At 39.9% G+C, this 18,802-nt stretch overlaps 1 protein-coding gene across 3 annotated transcripts in view; it reads left to right on the forward strand.

Annotated features, from left to right (window-relative positions):
* NEK11 (NIMA related kinase 11) overlaps positions 1-18,802 on the forward strand; it is a 172,461-nt gene that overhangs the window by 47,449 nt on the left and 106,210 nt on the right. For all 3 annotated transcript variants that reach the window (XM_030551096.1, XM_030551097.1, XM_030551098.1), the window contains exons 3-5: positions 1,246-1,364; positions 7,291-7,355; positions 9,546-9,672. In XM_030551096.1, coding sequence (XP_030406956.1) covers positions 1,246-1,364; positions 7,291-7,355; positions 9,546-9,672 — 311 coding nt within the window. The remainder of the gene's footprint in view (positions 1-1,245; positions 1,365-7,290; positions 7,356-9,545; positions 9,673-18,802) is intronic.

Below are 18,802 nucleotides of genomic sequence, written 5' to 3' on the forward strand. Positions count from 1 at the left end.
CTTGCTAACATACCCATAGAAACCCTTCTTGTTACTCTTCACCCTAGCTGCAACTCAATTGTGCTTTGACCTTCCTGATACATCCCTGCATGCTTGAGCAATATTTTTATACTCCTCCTTAGTGATCTGTCTAAGTTCCCACTTCTTGTAAGCTTCCTTTTTTGTGTTGAAGCTCACCGAAGATGTCTCTGTTAACCCAAGCTGGTCACCTGCCATATTTGCTGTTCTTTCTGTGCATCGGGATGGTTTGTTTCTGTCCCCTCAATAAGGCTTCTTTAAAATACAGGCATCTCTCCTGGACTCCTTTCCCCCTCATATTAGCCTCTCAGGGGATCCTGCCCGTCAGTTCCGTGGCAGAGTCAAAGTCTGCTTTTCTGAATTCCAGAGTCCATATTCTGCTGCCTCCCCTTTCTTCCTTTTGCCAGGATCCTGAACTCGACCATCTCATGGTCACTGCTGCCCAGGTTGCCACCCACTTCTACTTTCCCTACCAATTCTTTCGTGCAGGGCCAGCTCTGGGTTTTTTGCTGCCCTAAGGCAACCAAAAAAGGGGGGGGGGCAAAGTGCCACTGCAGAAGCAAAAATTAAAAAAATAAGAGACAGAGTGGCGCCCCTTGAAGAGGGCTGCCCCAAGCACATGCTTGGAATGTTGGTTCCTAGAGCCGGCCCTGCTTCCCTGTTTGTGAGCGCCAGTCAAGAGGATCATGGCCCCTAGTTGGTTCCTTCAGCACTTGCACCAGGAAGTTGTCCCCAACACTCTTCAAAATCTTCCGGGATTGTCTGTGTACTGCTGTATTGCTCTTCTTACAGATGTCAGAGTGATTGAAGTCCCCCATGAGAACCAGGGCCTGTGATCTGGAAACATCTGTTAGTTGTCCGAAGAAAGCCTTGTCTACCTCATCCTCCTGGTCTGGTGGTCTATAGCAGATGCCCACCACAACATCACCCATGTTGCTCTTGCCTCTAAGCTTAATCCAAAGACTCATGGTCTTTGATATCTCTAATTAGAAGATTATTTTCCTTTTAGGCTGCATGTATTTTGAAAAATTGTATTAAACAGAATTTTTAGAAAGCTATATTGGTAAAGATCAGCATTAGAATTAAAGGGTGTGTTATATACCCAATATGCCTGTGGGTATTGGATAACAACTGAGACTTTTCTCTTTTTTTTTTTTTTTTTGGCATAAGAAGAAATGTTTATAACTCTAAATGTTTATAACTCTGAAACATCTTCCAATGTTTCAGGGTCGAGATCTAGACTGCAAAATTCAAGAATACAAAGAAGCCGGGAAAATATTCACTGAAAGCCAGATAATAGAATGGTTTATACAATTGTTGCTTGGAGTCAACTATATGCATGAAAGGTACAGTAATTTACTTTAATATGAGAGCAGTTAGGTGTGATATGACAGAGCAGACTTGTATTGGCTAATTACAGATGTTCAAATGGAAATAAAACCCTGTTGATTATTTTTTTATATATAGAAAACCTTGTACACCCATTTTGAATTAGTATACGTGTAACATGGTGATTGAAAAACCACACAGCAAGAACAGTGCCTTTTTGAAGGGTCCGACCCTTCAATACCTATACTTCTATTACAACCTATTGTCTAGCAATATTATGATGACCCTCTTTTAGCAGTAGTCATCATTTGCAGACCTTTATTTTCTAAGATCCAGATGACAGCCTTGAGAATATAGAGTAGGATCAAAACTGTTAATCGAATCTTGTGACTAAAACAAATATTCAGCCTTATAAGAGAGAGAACACCTCTTAAACATAAAGAGTAAAATTTATTTCTGGAGCAACTTTATTAATATCAGTAAAGTTACCTTAGGAATAAATTTGGCCTAATGTTCCTCATTTTGGATATGTGTTTGAGGGCACCTACTACTTTCATCAATGACTTAATCTAAAAAAATACGGCAGGTAACTCAAGCAATTATGTTTCGAATCTCTAAGCGATGATCATATTTTTATAACTAATAATGTAAGATCCATAAGACCAGAGGAAATAAATTAGTCATTCCACAAAGTTCCACAGGTTATTTATTTCAAATCTACTTACAAGGTCCATTTATTCTTCTCTAATGTAGAGATATGAAGAGAGAAATAATGATTCCACTCTAAGACTGAATGGCTGTCTAGGTTAGATAAATTTGGCAAGCTGATCACTGGTTGGTCCCACCAGCACATCTGTTACACCCGTACACCTTCATGTCCACACACAATTGCTCCCAGCAACGTGCAGACAATTGAACTACTGTTTGGATTAGATGTTCTACCCAGCCAGTCTCCACTAATGTAGTCCCAATATGGACAGTGATTTCTGGCATATTAACTCTGGTGGTGCAAATAATCCTACCAATGCACTGGACACTACTTAGGTAGCTTGTCTAACCCACTTTTTCACATTTCACTACATGGGTCAAATTTGACCTAGATGGGACTCCTCACATGCTTAAAGTTAAGCATGGGCTAAAGTGCTTTGCTGGATCAGGACCAGCATGCTCAGCACTTTGCAGGATTAAACCCTAGGAGAGCAGACAGGGGATAAAGGATTAAGCCCTAGGAGAGCAGACAGGGGATGAAAGACTCCTTGCTTAGTGGTTTTTCAGAAGTTCTAGAGCAGGGAGCCTAACTTTCAGAATCTTCTCTTTTTCTCTCTTTTTCATCAAAGTTGTTTGTGGCTTTTGGCAACACTAAAATACCATGGTGATGAGCTTGATATAAAATCCTATATAGCTAACTCAACTCTCCCAAATCCCAGCATATTTCATCCTCCCATACTCAAAGACTTGGACCCATGCCAGTCTTTTAAGGATAAGAATCCTCCGGCTGTGCAGGCAGTATTTTAGCAGAGGCTGATACCTTTACCTATACATCTACAGACTATGTTGATGAGAGCGTGATGGATAGAGGTCTCTACTTTGAGTGCTGCCTTTCAGATTATCCAAGGAGTGCTTTCCCAGCATTTGCCTCAGACAGAAAATGAGGAATAGGATTGAAATGAAAAACCTCAAAATCTAATTAAACTACTAATTTTCTATTTCAAACTCCAGTTGGGGAATTAGGCATTAGGAATGATCATATCCTAGAAAGACAGCTTTGTGTGAAACCCTTACTTAAATATATACATATTAAATAAGGGGATACACTATGTAATAAAGTGAGACTAAAAAAGATTCACTGTCCCAGGCTCTTAATTTCTGTCTTTCCCCTGAGACTTTCATCTCTCTATGCCTTCTGTATCTCAGGTCCCACCCCCCTGCCCCAGAGCCTTTTATCCACTTTCTCCCTGTACTGTATTTTTCTTGTCTTCCACTTGGTCTAGGTCTACAAATAAATCTTTAGAACTCTCTCCGGTAAATAAACCTCCCTTGGTAAATAAATGTATTAAACTACTGGGCTTCCTGAGAAGTACAATTTAATTCTCCAGTGGCAGCAACAATTTGTGTTTTGAATAGCTTTTTATTTTCTCTCTTTGAGCCATCACTGTTTAATGGCACTTCCCCAACCACACTCAGGTAGTTTTGACAATTTTTATTTACATTCGTTTTAATGCATCATATATCTGTATATAGATGCACATTAAAAAAATATTCTGTACCTTTCTGATATTATCATGCATCATAAAAATTATCAGAGCCAAACAATAGCAAGTATGTAAATATGTGGACTTTTTAATAAGTCTATAACAGGCATCCATTCTAGGTACAAAAAATATAATTGCTAGCCTCTATTTATATAATTATACTGATTTCTTCTCTGACAATATGGAAAAATTATAGCACATGCTTTTAATCATTTCCAGTTCTAGTGCGAAGACAACATGGGCCTAAAACTGGAAAACATGAGTATTGATAAACAATTATATATCATAATAAAAAAAATTCCTTGGATTGTGTGAAGGAGAACTTTTGCTCAGGAGTATTTAAATTGCATACATCTATCCACATAGCTGAGCATGTGTCTACAGCTTAGCTGAAACTACTGGTTCAGTATTTAAAAATTCTATTTTCAAAATAAGATGTTTTTGCTACCTGGAAGGATTTTTGCAATGACAGTACAGATTAGCAAGATTAGAAATGTTCATCTTTTTCTTGTGCTTCATAAATCTCAAAGGGTATGATTATCTCATGGTGACCACACCACCTACTGTGTATTTTACATAATTGGAAGTTTTTTGGATTTGAACTTGACAGCTAAATTGTCTAGAATAAATGGATGCACATCTCATCTATCATTAGTATAACAGAAGAGAGAAATAATGGACTGCGTGCTTGTTTAGGTTAGAGAAAGTTAGCATGCTAACCACCACTTGCTCTAGCACTTTGAACACATCACATGTCCACACACAAAATTGCACCTAACAGCATCCAGCCAATCACACCATTGTTGAGACTTCATTTGAGTAAAACTAATCACTATGTGGTCCTTCACCTTGGTAATTTCCACTAGAGCAGTTTCAAAATGGAATGATTTTAGCATAGTAGCCCCAATGGTGCAAATAGGCCTTCAACTACCATCCTACAGTGCACGAGGCATTGCCTAGATTGCTTGTTTTGGTCTTTCTGCCTTCTACTGCACAGGAGTCAAGTTTGCCAGAAGCCACTTAGCTCTACAAATAGCTCTTCACACACTGTTCAAATTAGTTCCATATTTTCACAGCAGTAAACTTCACTCTGTTTCAGTTGGCAGCATATGGCAGAGGAAGCCTTATTCAGCATGAGCAGAGCATGTTGCAAAAAGTTCTTCCATACTTTTCTATGAAAATAGATTGTTTTTGTCTACTGCACCTTGAAGTATGGTGCTTTTATATGACAAGTAAGGATCAAATGCACAGTCTATTGTACATCGGCACAGGTAACTTTATAACATTTTTAACAACTAAATTTAGCCACATTTGAAACCCACACTTTGGAATCCAAATCCTGCCCAGAAATCAGTGACCAGTTGTTTACTTCAGAGTTTCTTTGTGATGAATAGTAGCCACAGAATGTATCCATCTGTACAAAGTGAGACATTTTATATAAAAATAAATATGTATACATATGTGATATAATGATGAATGTCACTTTAAATAGCGTAATGTTCCTTGCTAATTTAATGCATGACAAATGCATGTATATTGCTTTAAAAAGTTGCTATAATAAGTGTATTTCATCTGTTTATTTAGAAACCTTGGTAAATACCCACTGCATAATCCATTGATAATTCATTCTCATCTCTTAATGCACTATAGAAACAAATTGGTTAACTATTATCTTTGATGAAAAGAACTGGAAAAAGTAGTTTAAATATTAAAATACTATTGAAATCTTTTCTTTATATTTCACTAAGCGTAAAGACTCATTTTTCAATCTGCAGTCTATAAGTATACAATAATGCCTTCTATTGGGTATTTATTATTTGTATTTTATTGTTAGTTATTTGTGAATAGTATATATTGGACTCTGTGAGATTACCTTTGTATCTCATGAAAACATTACTTTCCCATGAGATATGGACGAAATTGCTCAGTTAAATGATGCATCAGAAGAAGTTATTCTCTCAATATGGAAAACATTTTAGAAATCACTACAGTATTTCAGTACAGAAAACTTTAAAATTTTCAGGAAAAACAGGGCAATATTTGAAGATTGCTGAACAACAACTATAGTCAATTACCATATTTTATTTTATTGCTCACCTCTAAGGATTCTAGAGCCTCTGGTGCTCTCTTTATCTATTCTAAATGGTTGAAGAATTGATCTCAATGAGACTACATGCAATACCAGTAAGCGTAGGTATTGTAGACTGTTGTTCTAATTCTACTTGGGGGCAGATTATCACCTGAAAGAACACCGTTGCATATGCCACTGACACCACAGGAATCAAGTGGACAAGGTAAGACCTAGATGGGATGGTGGGATATGAGGGAGCCCTATGGGGGAAGAATTAACAAAAATTCCTTGAGCCTGTGCTTTGTATATAATGTAGATGATGGTGATTATTATTATTTTTTATTTGGGTTGGGGGAGGAAGATAAGGGTGTCATAGGTAGAAATTTCAAAAAGTTGAGAAAATATGGTTACACACAGCACTACTCATGGCTTAGAAGGGCAACTAAAATGATTAGGGCTTTGGAACGGGTCCCATATGAGGAGAAATTAAAGAGGCTAGGACTTTTCAGCTTGGAAAAGAGGAGACTAAGGGCGGATATGATAGAGGTATATAAAATTATGAATGATGTGGAGAAAGTGAATGGGGAAAAGTTATTTACTTGTTCCCATAATATAAGAAATAGGGGCCACCAAATGAAATTAATAGGCAGCAGGTTTAAAACAAATAAAAGGAAGTTCTTCTTCACACAGGGCACAGTCAACTTGTAGAACTCCTTACCTGAGGAGGTTGTGAAGGCGAGGACTATAACAGGGTTTAAAAGAGAACTGGATAAATTAATGGAGGTTAAGTCTATTAATGGCTATTAGCCAGGATGGGTAAGGAATGGTGTCCCTAGCCTCTGTTTGTCAGAGGGTGGTGATGGATGGCAGGAGAGAGATCACTTTATCATTACCTGTTAGGTTCACTTCCTCTGGGGCATCTGGCATTGGCCATTGTCAGTAGACAGATACTGGGCTGGATGGACCTTTGGTCTGACCCAGTACGGCCATTCTTATGTTCTTATGGTGTCATGTGAATCCCTGAGGAACAGCTTGGTTAAAACTGATGGGAAAGAGAGAGAAAATGATAAATATATTTTGTTTTTTTCAAATAACACTTTTTTTCCCTGAGAGGGGGTTCTCAGATCTTTGAGGATCCCCCACTTTTTAATTCCTCTGTTCTGAAGTATCTCATGATGAGGATTATCCTTCTGGCATATGACCGAACATAGCTCCCTTAAGAGCAACCAGATGGGTAAAAAGAGCAACAGGTTTTGTTCCCTTCCATCAATGGCTGAATATGTTGCCTCTGCAGCTCACCTAATTCCTTACATCAAAGGACTGAGTCCTAGTCTCGAACTATGATACCTGCATTCATTTGTTTTATGCTAAGTATCTAGTTCCTAATCCTGCAAATAACTGCACATGGATGCGTTTCTCCACCAAAAGGAGCCCACTGAAGGCAATGGAGCCAGGTGCAGGTACAGGGATGTGCCTGTGTATTGTGAGTTGCAGGATTGGGTCCTAGTCTGCGAGGCTGACCTTTAGTAACACGGGTCTAATGAAGGAAGTGGCTGGGTTAGTGTATTTGACTATAATTTCTCCAAATCAGATGAAACTGAATTCCCCTCTGTGTTTCAGGCGAATACTTCACAGGGATTTAAAAGCCAAGAATATTTTTTTGAAAAATAACCTTCTTAAAATTGGTAAGATTTCCTTACTTTCTTAGATGACTTTTAGCACTATAGAAAATTCCATCACAAATGTTATAAATACGTAGATTTAAATTAGATGGTATCTAGAGGTGTCTAATACAGTGTATCTTTTTGGTGGTTTAGTTCTAAAACTGTGGTAATAGTTTTGTGAATGGCTTTTTAACTAGGGGATGTCAACTTTTCATGCACGAGCATTTGAAAACAAAAGAATATCTTAAGGCATTATTTTATTTTGAACTTGATCTAGACTTGGGAAACAGTATATATCTTTTCTATAGAAGATTCATGACAAATTGATTTTTCTCCATGTTTTAAAAATCATTGCAAGTTTTTTTTGTAAAATCATATGTCTCCTTATGAACATTCAGTATGGATAATTAAAATGTGCATATAATTTAATCTCCAGCCTTTTCTTATAGTTATTGGTATTTATAATAGCTTTTCCAACCATTACACCCTAGATTTACTAATCTTTATCTAAACTGGTTCTTTATTGTTTCAAAATGAAATATTTATAGGAACATATTGCCAAGTCTTGTCAAGACACTAGAACTGAGAAAACTCTGGACTCTCTTATTTTTACAATATGCAGTTGTCTTATTTTCAAACATTGCACAATATTAACATTAATAAAATAATGCTCCTTTTCAAAGTCTTTTCTGGTGAAAGAATTGCAAAAGCAATAACTTTTCCCCCTTATAAAACAGTTCTTTCTTTTTCTGTATAAATGCGTATGTTCATGCACTGCATCTGTTTTATTCCCCTGTGTAAGAGGGACAGGTGTACTGACTCTTATACTCAGTATGTTTGTGTCAATCACATTCAAATTGTTAGTTAAATTTGTTAGTAATTTTTTTTTTACTTCTTCTAAACATTCTTTTATATGAATGTTATGGTAATGAAAGGTTCCAGACTGATATTGTTGCAATTTGATCTAAACTAATCTCTGATTTTCTACTGCACCCATCACCATGGTGACTAGTTGTCAAAGTCTTCTATTTAAAAGGTACAGCATGCATAGGCATCAGCAGTGCAAAATTCTCCACACTGCCTAGACAATATGCCTTGGCCTTGAACTGTAGGAATCACCTCAATGGGGGAGAGAAAGTTCATTCTCCAGTCCCTTTCAATCTTTAGCATCTCTGCTGAGAGTATAAGCAATGTTGCCAGTTATTAGTGCTGCTTTCTGTGAGATGGATGGACATTAATCCATGGGTAAAAGGACTGACTCTGTCAAATCAATTTATAATATACCAGACAGCCATAAGATGGAAAAAACTTCTGTTTACTATTAGCTTGGGCTGCATTTGAATCAACAGTGCAGAAGTGAAAAGTTCTCTATCTCATTACCAATACTCTGAGCCATTCAATTACCCCAATTTTTGTGTTTCAAGTGGCAGATCCTTGCTGATAATTGTCATAGTTTCACTGATTTCAACAGTTATGAGAATTCACACCAGCTGAAGTTCTGGCCCTAAATTTTTTAAATAATATTAAATTATAAAAGTTATATTAAAGACACTCAAAGTAATGGGATACAGCATGGCCAGAGGGCAGCAGGAGAGTGTTAGAAGGGAGCCTTATTCCCTGTAAGGGGAAGATAGTTTGCTATAGATTAACTAGAGCACTTGAAGCCAATTAGAGCACCTGAAGCCAGTCACATGATAAAAACCCCCTGCTTCAATCAGACAGTGTGAGAGTTGGAGCAGAGAGGAATTGGTGCTGGAGCAGAGGACAGTTTGGAGAAGTGCTGTGGAGGGCTAAGAAGTCCAAGACCCTAGGTAAGGGGCACCTGGCTTGTGCAGAGGGAGGGCAGGAAGCCCCCTACAAGCTGAAGGGCAGGAGAAGGAAGTAGCCCAGGGGAAGGAACTGCCAGTTCAAGTGGTTCACCTCTATCCTCGGTGCCCCTGGGCTGGGACCTGGAGTAGAGGGCGGGCCCAGGTCCCTCTCTCTCCACTCCCCTCCTCAAGGACACTAGTGGGGCAATTAATATTCCAATTCAGGGGCAAGAAATGGTGCCCTGAACCCCCGCAAAAGAAGAGAAAGTGCAAGACCCATCATAATAGTGATGGCAATTTGCCACAGTAAGTTTGGAGTTCCTGATTTGATTTTGAGTCTAGATTTTCTTACCTACCTAGTATTTTTTTTACTTGTTTTTACTTTTTACAATTTTACTTTAAGGGGACTTTGGAGTTTCTCGTCTCTTGATGGGATCATGTGATCTGGCAACTACATTTACTGGGACACCTTACTACATGAGCCCAGAGGCACTGAAACATCAAGGTTATGACACAAAATCTGACATTTGGTGAGTGAGCAACATGCTGTTTAGACTGGAGTATTCATTTCTTTGTAATGAACAAGTCGATTAAAATGCATTTGTTTTCTAGGTTACCATCCATTTGCTTGTATTATGTGCTTGCTATTTTTTCTTAAACAAATTTTTTTAATACAAAAGAAGTCAGAGCCACCTGGTTAGAATGCTTGACTACTCCATTAGAACTATTCAAAGGCATTTATTTCAGTTCATAGCTATGTTGCAATTTGGTGTTTTCTTCCTCATGTTTAGAAGTGAGTAGGCTGTTGTCCTCATAGGAGGAGCTGGGCCTTTAAGGGGAAGAACAGGTGCAGCATCTGCCAGTACGTGTCTGGGGAAAGAAGCATCTTGCTATTAGGCTTTGCAGTCACTGGGATCTGGGAAAGGACCAATAATGGTTCTCCTTGCAAGGGTACCAGGAAGATCCTGTGAGGGGCTTGACTGAAGAAGCCTGGAAAGGGCACAGGGAGGAAGGAGACAGTAGGAGATAATCCTGGGAACCATGAAATAGGAATTGGTAGTGTGAGGACAGAGAGATGCTTTGCAGCACAGGGTCCCAGGGTCAGATCCTGGAGTGGTTGGAGAGCTTGAGCTCACCTACTGTGTCACTTAGAAGTGGTGGTAAAAACCACGGTGCCCAAGGTTGAAGAGCTTTATGAGCCCCTGAGATAAAGGGCAAGGGACCAAGTCGAGGTACCTAAGTCTAAGTATCAGAGGGGTAGCCGTGTTATTCTGGATCTGTAAAAAGTGACAGAGTCCTGTGGCACCTTATAGACTAACAGACGTATTGGAGCATAAGCTTTCATGAGTGAACACCCACTTCGTCAGATGGATATAGTGGAAATTTCCAGAGGCAGGTATAAATATGCAGGCAAGAATCAGTCTAGAGATAATGCTGTTAGCTCAATCAGGGAGGATGAGGCCCTCTTCTAGCAGTTGAGGTGTGAACACCAAAGGAGGAGAAACTGCTTCTGTAGTTGGCTAGCCATTCAGTCTTTGTTTAATCCTGAGCCGATGGTGTAAAATTTGCAAATGAACTGAAGCTCAGCAGTTTGTCTTTGGAGTCTGATCCTGAAGTTTTTTTGCTGCAGGATGGCTACCTTTAAATCTGGTTTTGTGTGCGCAGGGAGATTGGTTTTTGTATATTGCCATTCCTAATATCTGTCTTGTGTCCATTTATCCTTTTACGCAGGGACTGTCCAGTTTGCTTGATGTACATAGCAGGGGGGCATTGCTTGCACATGATGGCATATATTACATTGATGGACATGCAGGTGAATGAACCGGTGATGATGTGGCTTATCTGGTTAGGTCCTGTGATGGTGTCACTGGTGTAAATATGTGGGAAGAGTTGGCATTGAGGTTTGTTGCATGGTTTGGTTCTTGAGTTACAGTTACTATGGTGCGGTGTGCAGTTGCTGGTGAGAATATGCTTAAGGTTGGCATGTTGTCTGTGGGCGAGGATTGGACTGCCACCCAAGGCCTGTGAAAGCAAGGGATCATTGTCCAGGATGGGTTGTAGATCACTGATGATGCAGTGGAGAGGTTTTAGCTGAGGACTGTTGGTGATGGCCAGTGGAGTTCATGCAGTCCTCCCACGCTGATAGGGCACAGCTGAATGCATGGAGGCAGTCAGTGGCAGAGGCCAGGAAAGCATACAGTGAGCGTGATCGGAACACACAGGAGGAGTTGCTGAGGCTAATGAGGGCGCAAATGGACATGATGAGGCATCTGGTGGAGCTGCAGGAAAGGCAACTAGAGTACAGACTACCACTTCAGCCATTGTGTAACCGCCTGCCCTTCTCCCCATGTTCCATATTCTCACCCAAACATCCAAGAACACGGGGGGGGGAAGGCTCTTGGCACCCCACCACTCAACTATAGGGGATGGCCCCAGCAACAGAAGGCTGTCATTCAAACAGCTTTGATTTGTGGTGTGACTACAATAAGCAATGTGGCCTTGTCCTTTCCTCCTCCTGCACCCCACCTGTTATCAAACCCTTTGTACACCTGGGCTTTCCTTTACTAGTCAGCATTGTCAGTGATCTCCCATATTTTTAATAAATAACGAATGGATTCAGAATAATAGAGACTTTCCCAGTTCCCTCAGCCTCTCCTCATAAGTCATGTGCTTCAGCCCCCTAATCATTTTTGTTGCCCTCTACTGGACTCCAATTTCTCCACATCCTTCTTGTAGTGTGGGGCCCGAAACTGGACACAGTACTCCAGATGAGGCCTCACCAATGTCGAATAGAGGAGAATGATCACATCCCTCGATCTGCTGGTAGTACCCCTACTTATACAGCCCAAAATGCCATTAGCCATCTTGGCAACAAGGGCACACTGACTCATATCCAGCTTCTCATCCACTGTAACCCCTAGGTCCTTTTCTGCAGAACTGCTTCCTAGCCATTCGGTCCCTAGTCTGTAACACTGAATGGGATTCTTCCATCCTAAGTGGAGGACTCTGCACTTATCCTTGGTGAACATCATCAAGTTTCTTTTCGCCCAGTCCTCTAATTTGTCTAGGTCTCTCTGTATCCTATCCCTATCCTCCAGCGTATCTACCACTCCTCCCAGTTTAGTGTCATCTTCAAACTTGCTGAGAGTGCAGTCCACACCATCCTCCAGATCATTAATGAAGATATTGAACAAAACCAGCCCGAGGACTGACCCTTGGGGCACTCCACTTGAAACCGGCTGCCAACTAGACGTGGAGCCATTGATCACTACACACTGAGCCCGACAATCTAGCCAGCTTTCTATCCACCTTATAGTCCAATTGTCCAGCCCATACTTCTTTAACTTGCTGGCAAGAATACTGTGGGAGACCGTATCAAAAGCTTTGCTGAAGTCAAGGAATAACACATCCACTGCTTTCCCCTCATCCACAGACCCAGTTATCTCTTCATGGAAGGCAATTAGGTTAGTCAGGCATGACTTGCCCTGGGTGAATCCATGCTGACTGATCATGATCACTTTTTTTTCCTCTCCTCTAAGTGCTTCAGAATTGATTCCCTGAGGACCTGCTCCATGATTTTTCCAGGGACTGAGGTGAGGCTGACTGGCCTATAGTTCCCCAGATCCTCCTTCTTCCCTTTTTTAAAGATGAGCGCTACAGTAGTCTTTTCAAGTCATCCGATACCTCCCCTGTTTGCCATGAGTTTTCAAAGATAATGGCTAATGGCTCTGCAATCACAAATGCCAACTCCTTTAGCACCCTCGGATGCAGCGCATCCAGCCCCATGGTCTTGTGCTCATCCAGTTTTTCTAAATAGTCCCGAACCACTTCTTTCTCCACAGAGGGCTGGTCATGTTCTCCCCATACTGTGCTGCCCAGTGCAGCAGTCTAGGAGCTGACCTTCTTTGTGAAGACAGAGGCAAAAAATCATTGAGCACATTAGCTTTTTCCACATGCTCTGTCACCAGCTTGCCTCCCTCATTCAGTAAGGGGCCCATACTTTCCTTGACTTTCTTCTTGTTGCTAACGTACCTGAAGAAACCCTTCTTGTTACCTTAACATTCAAAGGCACATTCTAGCACCATTCTGCACTTGCTAAACATGTACTTGAACTGCTACTTACTGCTGTCCCGACTACCTGTATACAGCTTCATGAGCCATGGGAGCAAGGGGTAGGTTGGGTCCCCAAGGATAACTATTGGCATTTCAACAACCCTAACGGTAATTTTCTAGTCTGGGAAGAAAGTGTCTTCATGCACTTTTCCCGACCATCGCACATTGAAGTCAGTGAAACAGCCCTTGTGATCCACCAGTGCTTGCAACACCATTGAGAAGTACCCCTTGCTGTTTGTGTACTCTTTGGCAAGGTGGTCCGGTGCCAAGATAGGGATATGCGTTCTGTCTATTGCCCCACCAGAGTTAGGGAACCCTGTTGCAGCAAAGTCATCCACTATGACCTGCGCATTTCCCAGAGTCACTACCCTTCCTAGCAGAAGGATATTGATTGCCCTGGCTACTTGGATCACAGCTGTTCCCACGGTTGATCTGCCCACTCTGAATTGATTTCCGACTGACTGGTAGAAGTCAGGTGTTGCAAGCTTCCACAGGGCTATCGCCACTCACTTCTCAACTGTCAGGGTAGGGCTCATCTTGGTGGTATTGCACTTCAGAGAGGGGGAAAGCAACTCACAAAGTTCCATGAGGGTGACCTTACACATGCAAAAGTTTTGCAGCCACTGAGAATCATCCAATACCTGCAACACAATGTGGTCCCACCAGTCTGTGCTTGTTTGCCAGGCCCAGAATTGGTATTCCACTGTATCACATGCCCTAATGCTGCCATGATATCCCAATTGCCACATCCCGTGATTTCAGAAATGTCTGTGTCCATGTCCTCACAATCTTCCTTGTGCTGGTGGCTCCTAGTTAGTCTCTGCACATACTGCAGGATAATGCGTGAGGTGTTTACAGTGCTCACAAAAGCAGTGTGCAGCTGAGTGGGCTCCATGCTTGCCGTGCTCTGGCGTCTGCATGGATGGCCAAGGAAAAAAGGTGCAAAATTATTGTTTGCCATTGCTTTCAAGGAGGGAAGGAGGAGACTAATGGCATGTACCCAAAACCATGTGTGACAATGTTTTTTTCCCCATCAGGCATTGAGAGCTTAACCCAGAATTCTAATGGGCAGCAGAACTGTGGGATAGCTACCCACAGTGCACCACTCTGTGAGTTGATGCTAGCCACCATATTGAGGATGCACTCTGCCGACTTAATGCCCTTAGTGGAGACACACACAATCTACTGTATAAAATTGGTTACTAAAGATCAACTTCTATAAAATCGATATAATATCATAGTGTAGACATGCCCTTACTGTCTCATAGCCTAAAATGTCCCATTACCTTCCCAAAGAATGTAGTATTTCTTTAAAAAATGGACTTTGTTTTTTTTTGTGAGCACATGATCTGGGTGATTGCTTTTTTTTTTTAATATTTAGAATCAGGAAATTCTCTGTAAAAAGACTTTGAACATTGGACTGCAGTTTTATTACTGAATTACTTGGAATCCCTGAAGATTTCTGCTCCAGTCCTCCTGAGATATATTAGTGGCACCTGGGGACAGTTCTAAATATTGAGAACAGATCGCCAAACTTTTAGACACCTAGTAACATTTACTATTATTCACAGGCAATATACTGTAGTATTCAGCTTGCGTCAAGGGAAAAGTCAGGAATCTTGTCTCATGCTTACTGTAACTGAACTGAGAGATTTTATGTCAGATTCTGCACTGTTAATCTGGACCCAATGCTATGAAAGTGTCATTCCATTCAATAAAAAATATTGAGGGGAATTTCAAAAGATATGGGAAATAAGTCATTCAGCATGCAGTGAGATCCTGTTCAAGACATGAATTATCATTGTTGCTGAGTTGCTATAAGGAGTATTTTATTTTCTTGTAGTATGAGCAGTTTTATCAGTGCAGCTTTCTGCACATTAAACATAAAGGAAGTGGGACAAATTCTATTCATAATTACACCTGTGCAATCCCTCTGTCATTGGGATTGTAGAGGACTAAATAAGAGCAGAAATTGGTCCAGTATATTATCTGTTGATTACACTTCCTTAATGTAAAGCGCCAAACCACACAAAACAGAACTATCACAAGCAGTTTATTCTAGTTATTATACTTCTAATATTTCATGGTGCTTTTCAGATCTAGTCTTTCAAGGCTGTCTTCTACACAGGATTCTCACTCTTGGGTCTCATGCTCCCAGTGCAACAGAGGACAGAACTCCTATAACTCAAAACTTTCTGGCTGTCTGAGGAAGGGGTACTGAAGATCCACATGCACCATCAAATGCCAGAACCTCAGCCCTAAGTAACTTCCAGTCAGCTCCTTGTTAGTCAAGAAAGCTGAAATCAGATCCCATCAACCACCATCACTCCAATTCTACTTTGATCTGTGACAGGTTTTGAATTTCTTCTGTTGGTCCCCTCAACCCTTCAGTTAGTCTTTTAATATCTCATCTGGTTTTTTTTGTGTGCATCTGCTCATCCTTATGCACTTGAGGCTTCGTGGCCCTGAAATGCTGGCCTTGGTGTTAGCTTTAGATTCTACTTGTTAGTCAGTTTGTTTGGAAACCCTTCTTTTCCTGCAACTGAATTGTTAATTTGATTCCTGCACTTTATATTTTCAATTGACATTTTTCAGTGCTTTATGTATGAGGCTTTAACACATTAGGTTCCAACAACAATACTTGATTTTCCATTCTCTTTCAGAGCACTGAGGTTTTGTGTCCAGACCTTAAAAACTTTGAGATTTGGAGATGTTGCATCCTATTCTGTTTCTGATGCTTCTGAATATTTCTTTCTAGATCCATGCTGAAACTTCTGGATGTTCAATTCAGATATATTTTCCTTTCAAACTACCTTGTGATCCAAGATGCCATCATTCCTCTCATTGCCAGTAACGAAAGATCAAGAGTTTTTAAAAGTGTGAATGTGACAGATGACACCAGCTGGTGAGCCTGACTGCTGCATTTTTGAATGAACTTGCTCTGCTCTTGCATCCTATATTGATACATTGGTGAAGACACTTCACACCTCTCTCCTCTTCTCCAGGGACTCAAGAAAAAAAGTACAATTGGCCCTAAAATACCACTGACTATACTTCTCTGCCCCCGCAATAGAGTGTGATGGTTGAGGTGGCTACGCCTGGTGGGGAGAACTTTATTCTAAAACCCAGTGTTACCTTTATTTATCTGAGGCTGGATAGAAGACTGATTCCATCCAAGTTAATTTGACAGCTGTTTTGACCTTTCATGAACTAGTAATTGAAGGTAGATCAGTATTTCTGTACAGACCCTTATCAGGTTAGTACAAGCTTTGACACATTTGAGGTTCTGACAAAGCTGATGAAAAGTCCTTTTGAACCAATCAGTATATGAGGAGCTTGTGTGTTTTTTGTTTTTTGTTTGTTTTTTTTTAATCAAAGCTCATTTTCCTAAGGGCAGTGATTTCAGCTCATAGATGTGCTTTATACTATATTTTACGAGTATACGGTGGTGTTACAGACTCTTCCTACATTCCTTCCAAAGATGATGGTAAATTTCTACATTAGTGAGCCTATCATCCTGCTAACATCTTCCCATGACTGCATATCTTACATGTATCTTCTCCTCAAATTTGATGTTCAGATATCCTTTGGTTTCTATTTATTGTGAACTAAAGACCTTAGAAAGCCCACCCAGATTTTTTTTCTCTTGGCAATGAATCATTAAGCGCTGCTGTCTTGAAAGAATCATGTGTATGTGACTGTAAGATTGTATTCTGGCAGGCCTGGAGAGAGGTTTCATTTTAGGACATGTGCAAGGCAAGATATGTACATTTGCGAAGCTCTGTTGCTAAGATTCAGCCTGTAGAGAAGAACCTCCATTTGGTTTGTTAGTACTGCAGAACCTATCCTACTCCTTAGAATCTTTCTTTGGGAATTTTTTTTTTTTTGACATAAAGCTTTGTTTTATGAGGACTCATCCTTAAGGCTCTGTCACTTTTCACTTCTTGATCCTTTTTTTTTTTTTTTTTTCAAATTTTTAAAAAAAGGAAAAGAGAAGAGTGCTCTAGGAATGCATGGGACAAGGTGAAAATAGAAATATTAACCCACTGCTGGCTGAGAAATAGTGTTGTCCAAAAATAAAAGTGAACTCAAGTAATTTTTACAGCAAAGGAGAAAAATAATCTATAGACAAAAAGTGGAATCTCTTTAACAAATAAGATGGATGCCAGCTTAAAATAGTGCCAGCAATTCATACATAATACTGTAAACAAGAAGGATTTTGTAATCAAAAGAAAAAGTTGGGTCAAACAAAATTAAAACACTCAGACTGCTGGCATCATACTACTGTAATAAATCATTAAAACTCTGAGAAATTCCAATCTAGATTTATTAGGCTAGTGCACAGAGATTGCTCTATTCAGAGGTTGTTTTCTACTTGATGGTGACATAACTGAGAAGCCATTACCTGTTCTAGAGTCTTGACCAAACATGAAAAATTTGAAGTAGGCTATTAATTACACAGAATATATCTGGACTAGGTCTGGGTTTATTTGACAATTGAATTTCTGCAGTTTTAAAATGGCAAGAATGATAATGAAGTATTGATAATTATGGTGACATTTTAGCAATAGGATGTGGGATAATCTATGGGAGGTACTCTTCTTATATGAAACTTACTGCAGATGTGTTTGACTTTTAAGGTGAGTACCTGTTTTTTGTAATGTGTGCTTGGCATATTTTGCAAATGAAATACATTCATCAACTAGAATTTGTATAATCTTTTTCAAGATGTGTAATTTTGTTGTCTTGAGAGAAGTCCAGAACAACAGGTAGTTGCACAAAGCTTTCATGGTTGCCTGCCTGTTCATGGTTAGGTTCAGACCTGAAACTCAGGCAAGGTTTTATTGAGTTTTCAGCAAAACTCAGGCCAAGTTTGGGGTACTGGGGAAAGGAGTTATCATTCTGAGTGTAAACTTAGTTGTTTTAACTGAATTCAACCAGAAATGAAACAGAAATCTCATGGTGTTGTATGAATTACATTTTCGTTTTCTCTTTATGCCCAGAACTCAAACTTGAGATGTAAACCCACACAACAATATTTGTAAAAAGATCATATGAAACTGTAGAAAAATTAAACTGTTGACCTTAGAATACTTTCTACCATTGTTAAAAGAAGTCAGGATAGCAGAAGGGAATACAGAACTCTGTCAATTGTATCACTAGTGAATAGAAATGTCAGTTAAATTATAATAAATTGGGAAGACCAGAAAATGTGGGCTTTAGAAAGATCTTACAAATTAAAGGGAAATTTCTGAATCTAAATGATATTTCAGCAGCTTGGGAGACTGACTTTCTCTTGCATTTCACTGTGAACATGAACTCCTAGCCCTGTTAAAATCAGTGGGAGTTCAACGGGGCCAAGATCTTACTCTAAATATTCAAATTATATCCTTAATTGACATATCTAGATTCTTCATCAAGGTGACCTCTGGGAATAAAAGATGAAACAGGGTTAGTTCTCTACTGATTAAGTTGGCCCTGGTTTTCAGATTTTTTTTATTCTTTGTCTCCACGAAACTCAATCAGTTCAGCAAAAAAGCAGGGTAA

Source organism: Gopherus evgoodei, chromosome 2, assembly GCF_007399415.2.
Source record: "Gopherus evgoodei ecotype Sinaloan lineage chromosome 2, rGopEvg1_v1.p, whole genome shotgun sequence".
NCBI lineage: Eukaryota > Metazoa > Chordata > Testudines > Testudinidae > Gopherus > Gopherus evgoodei.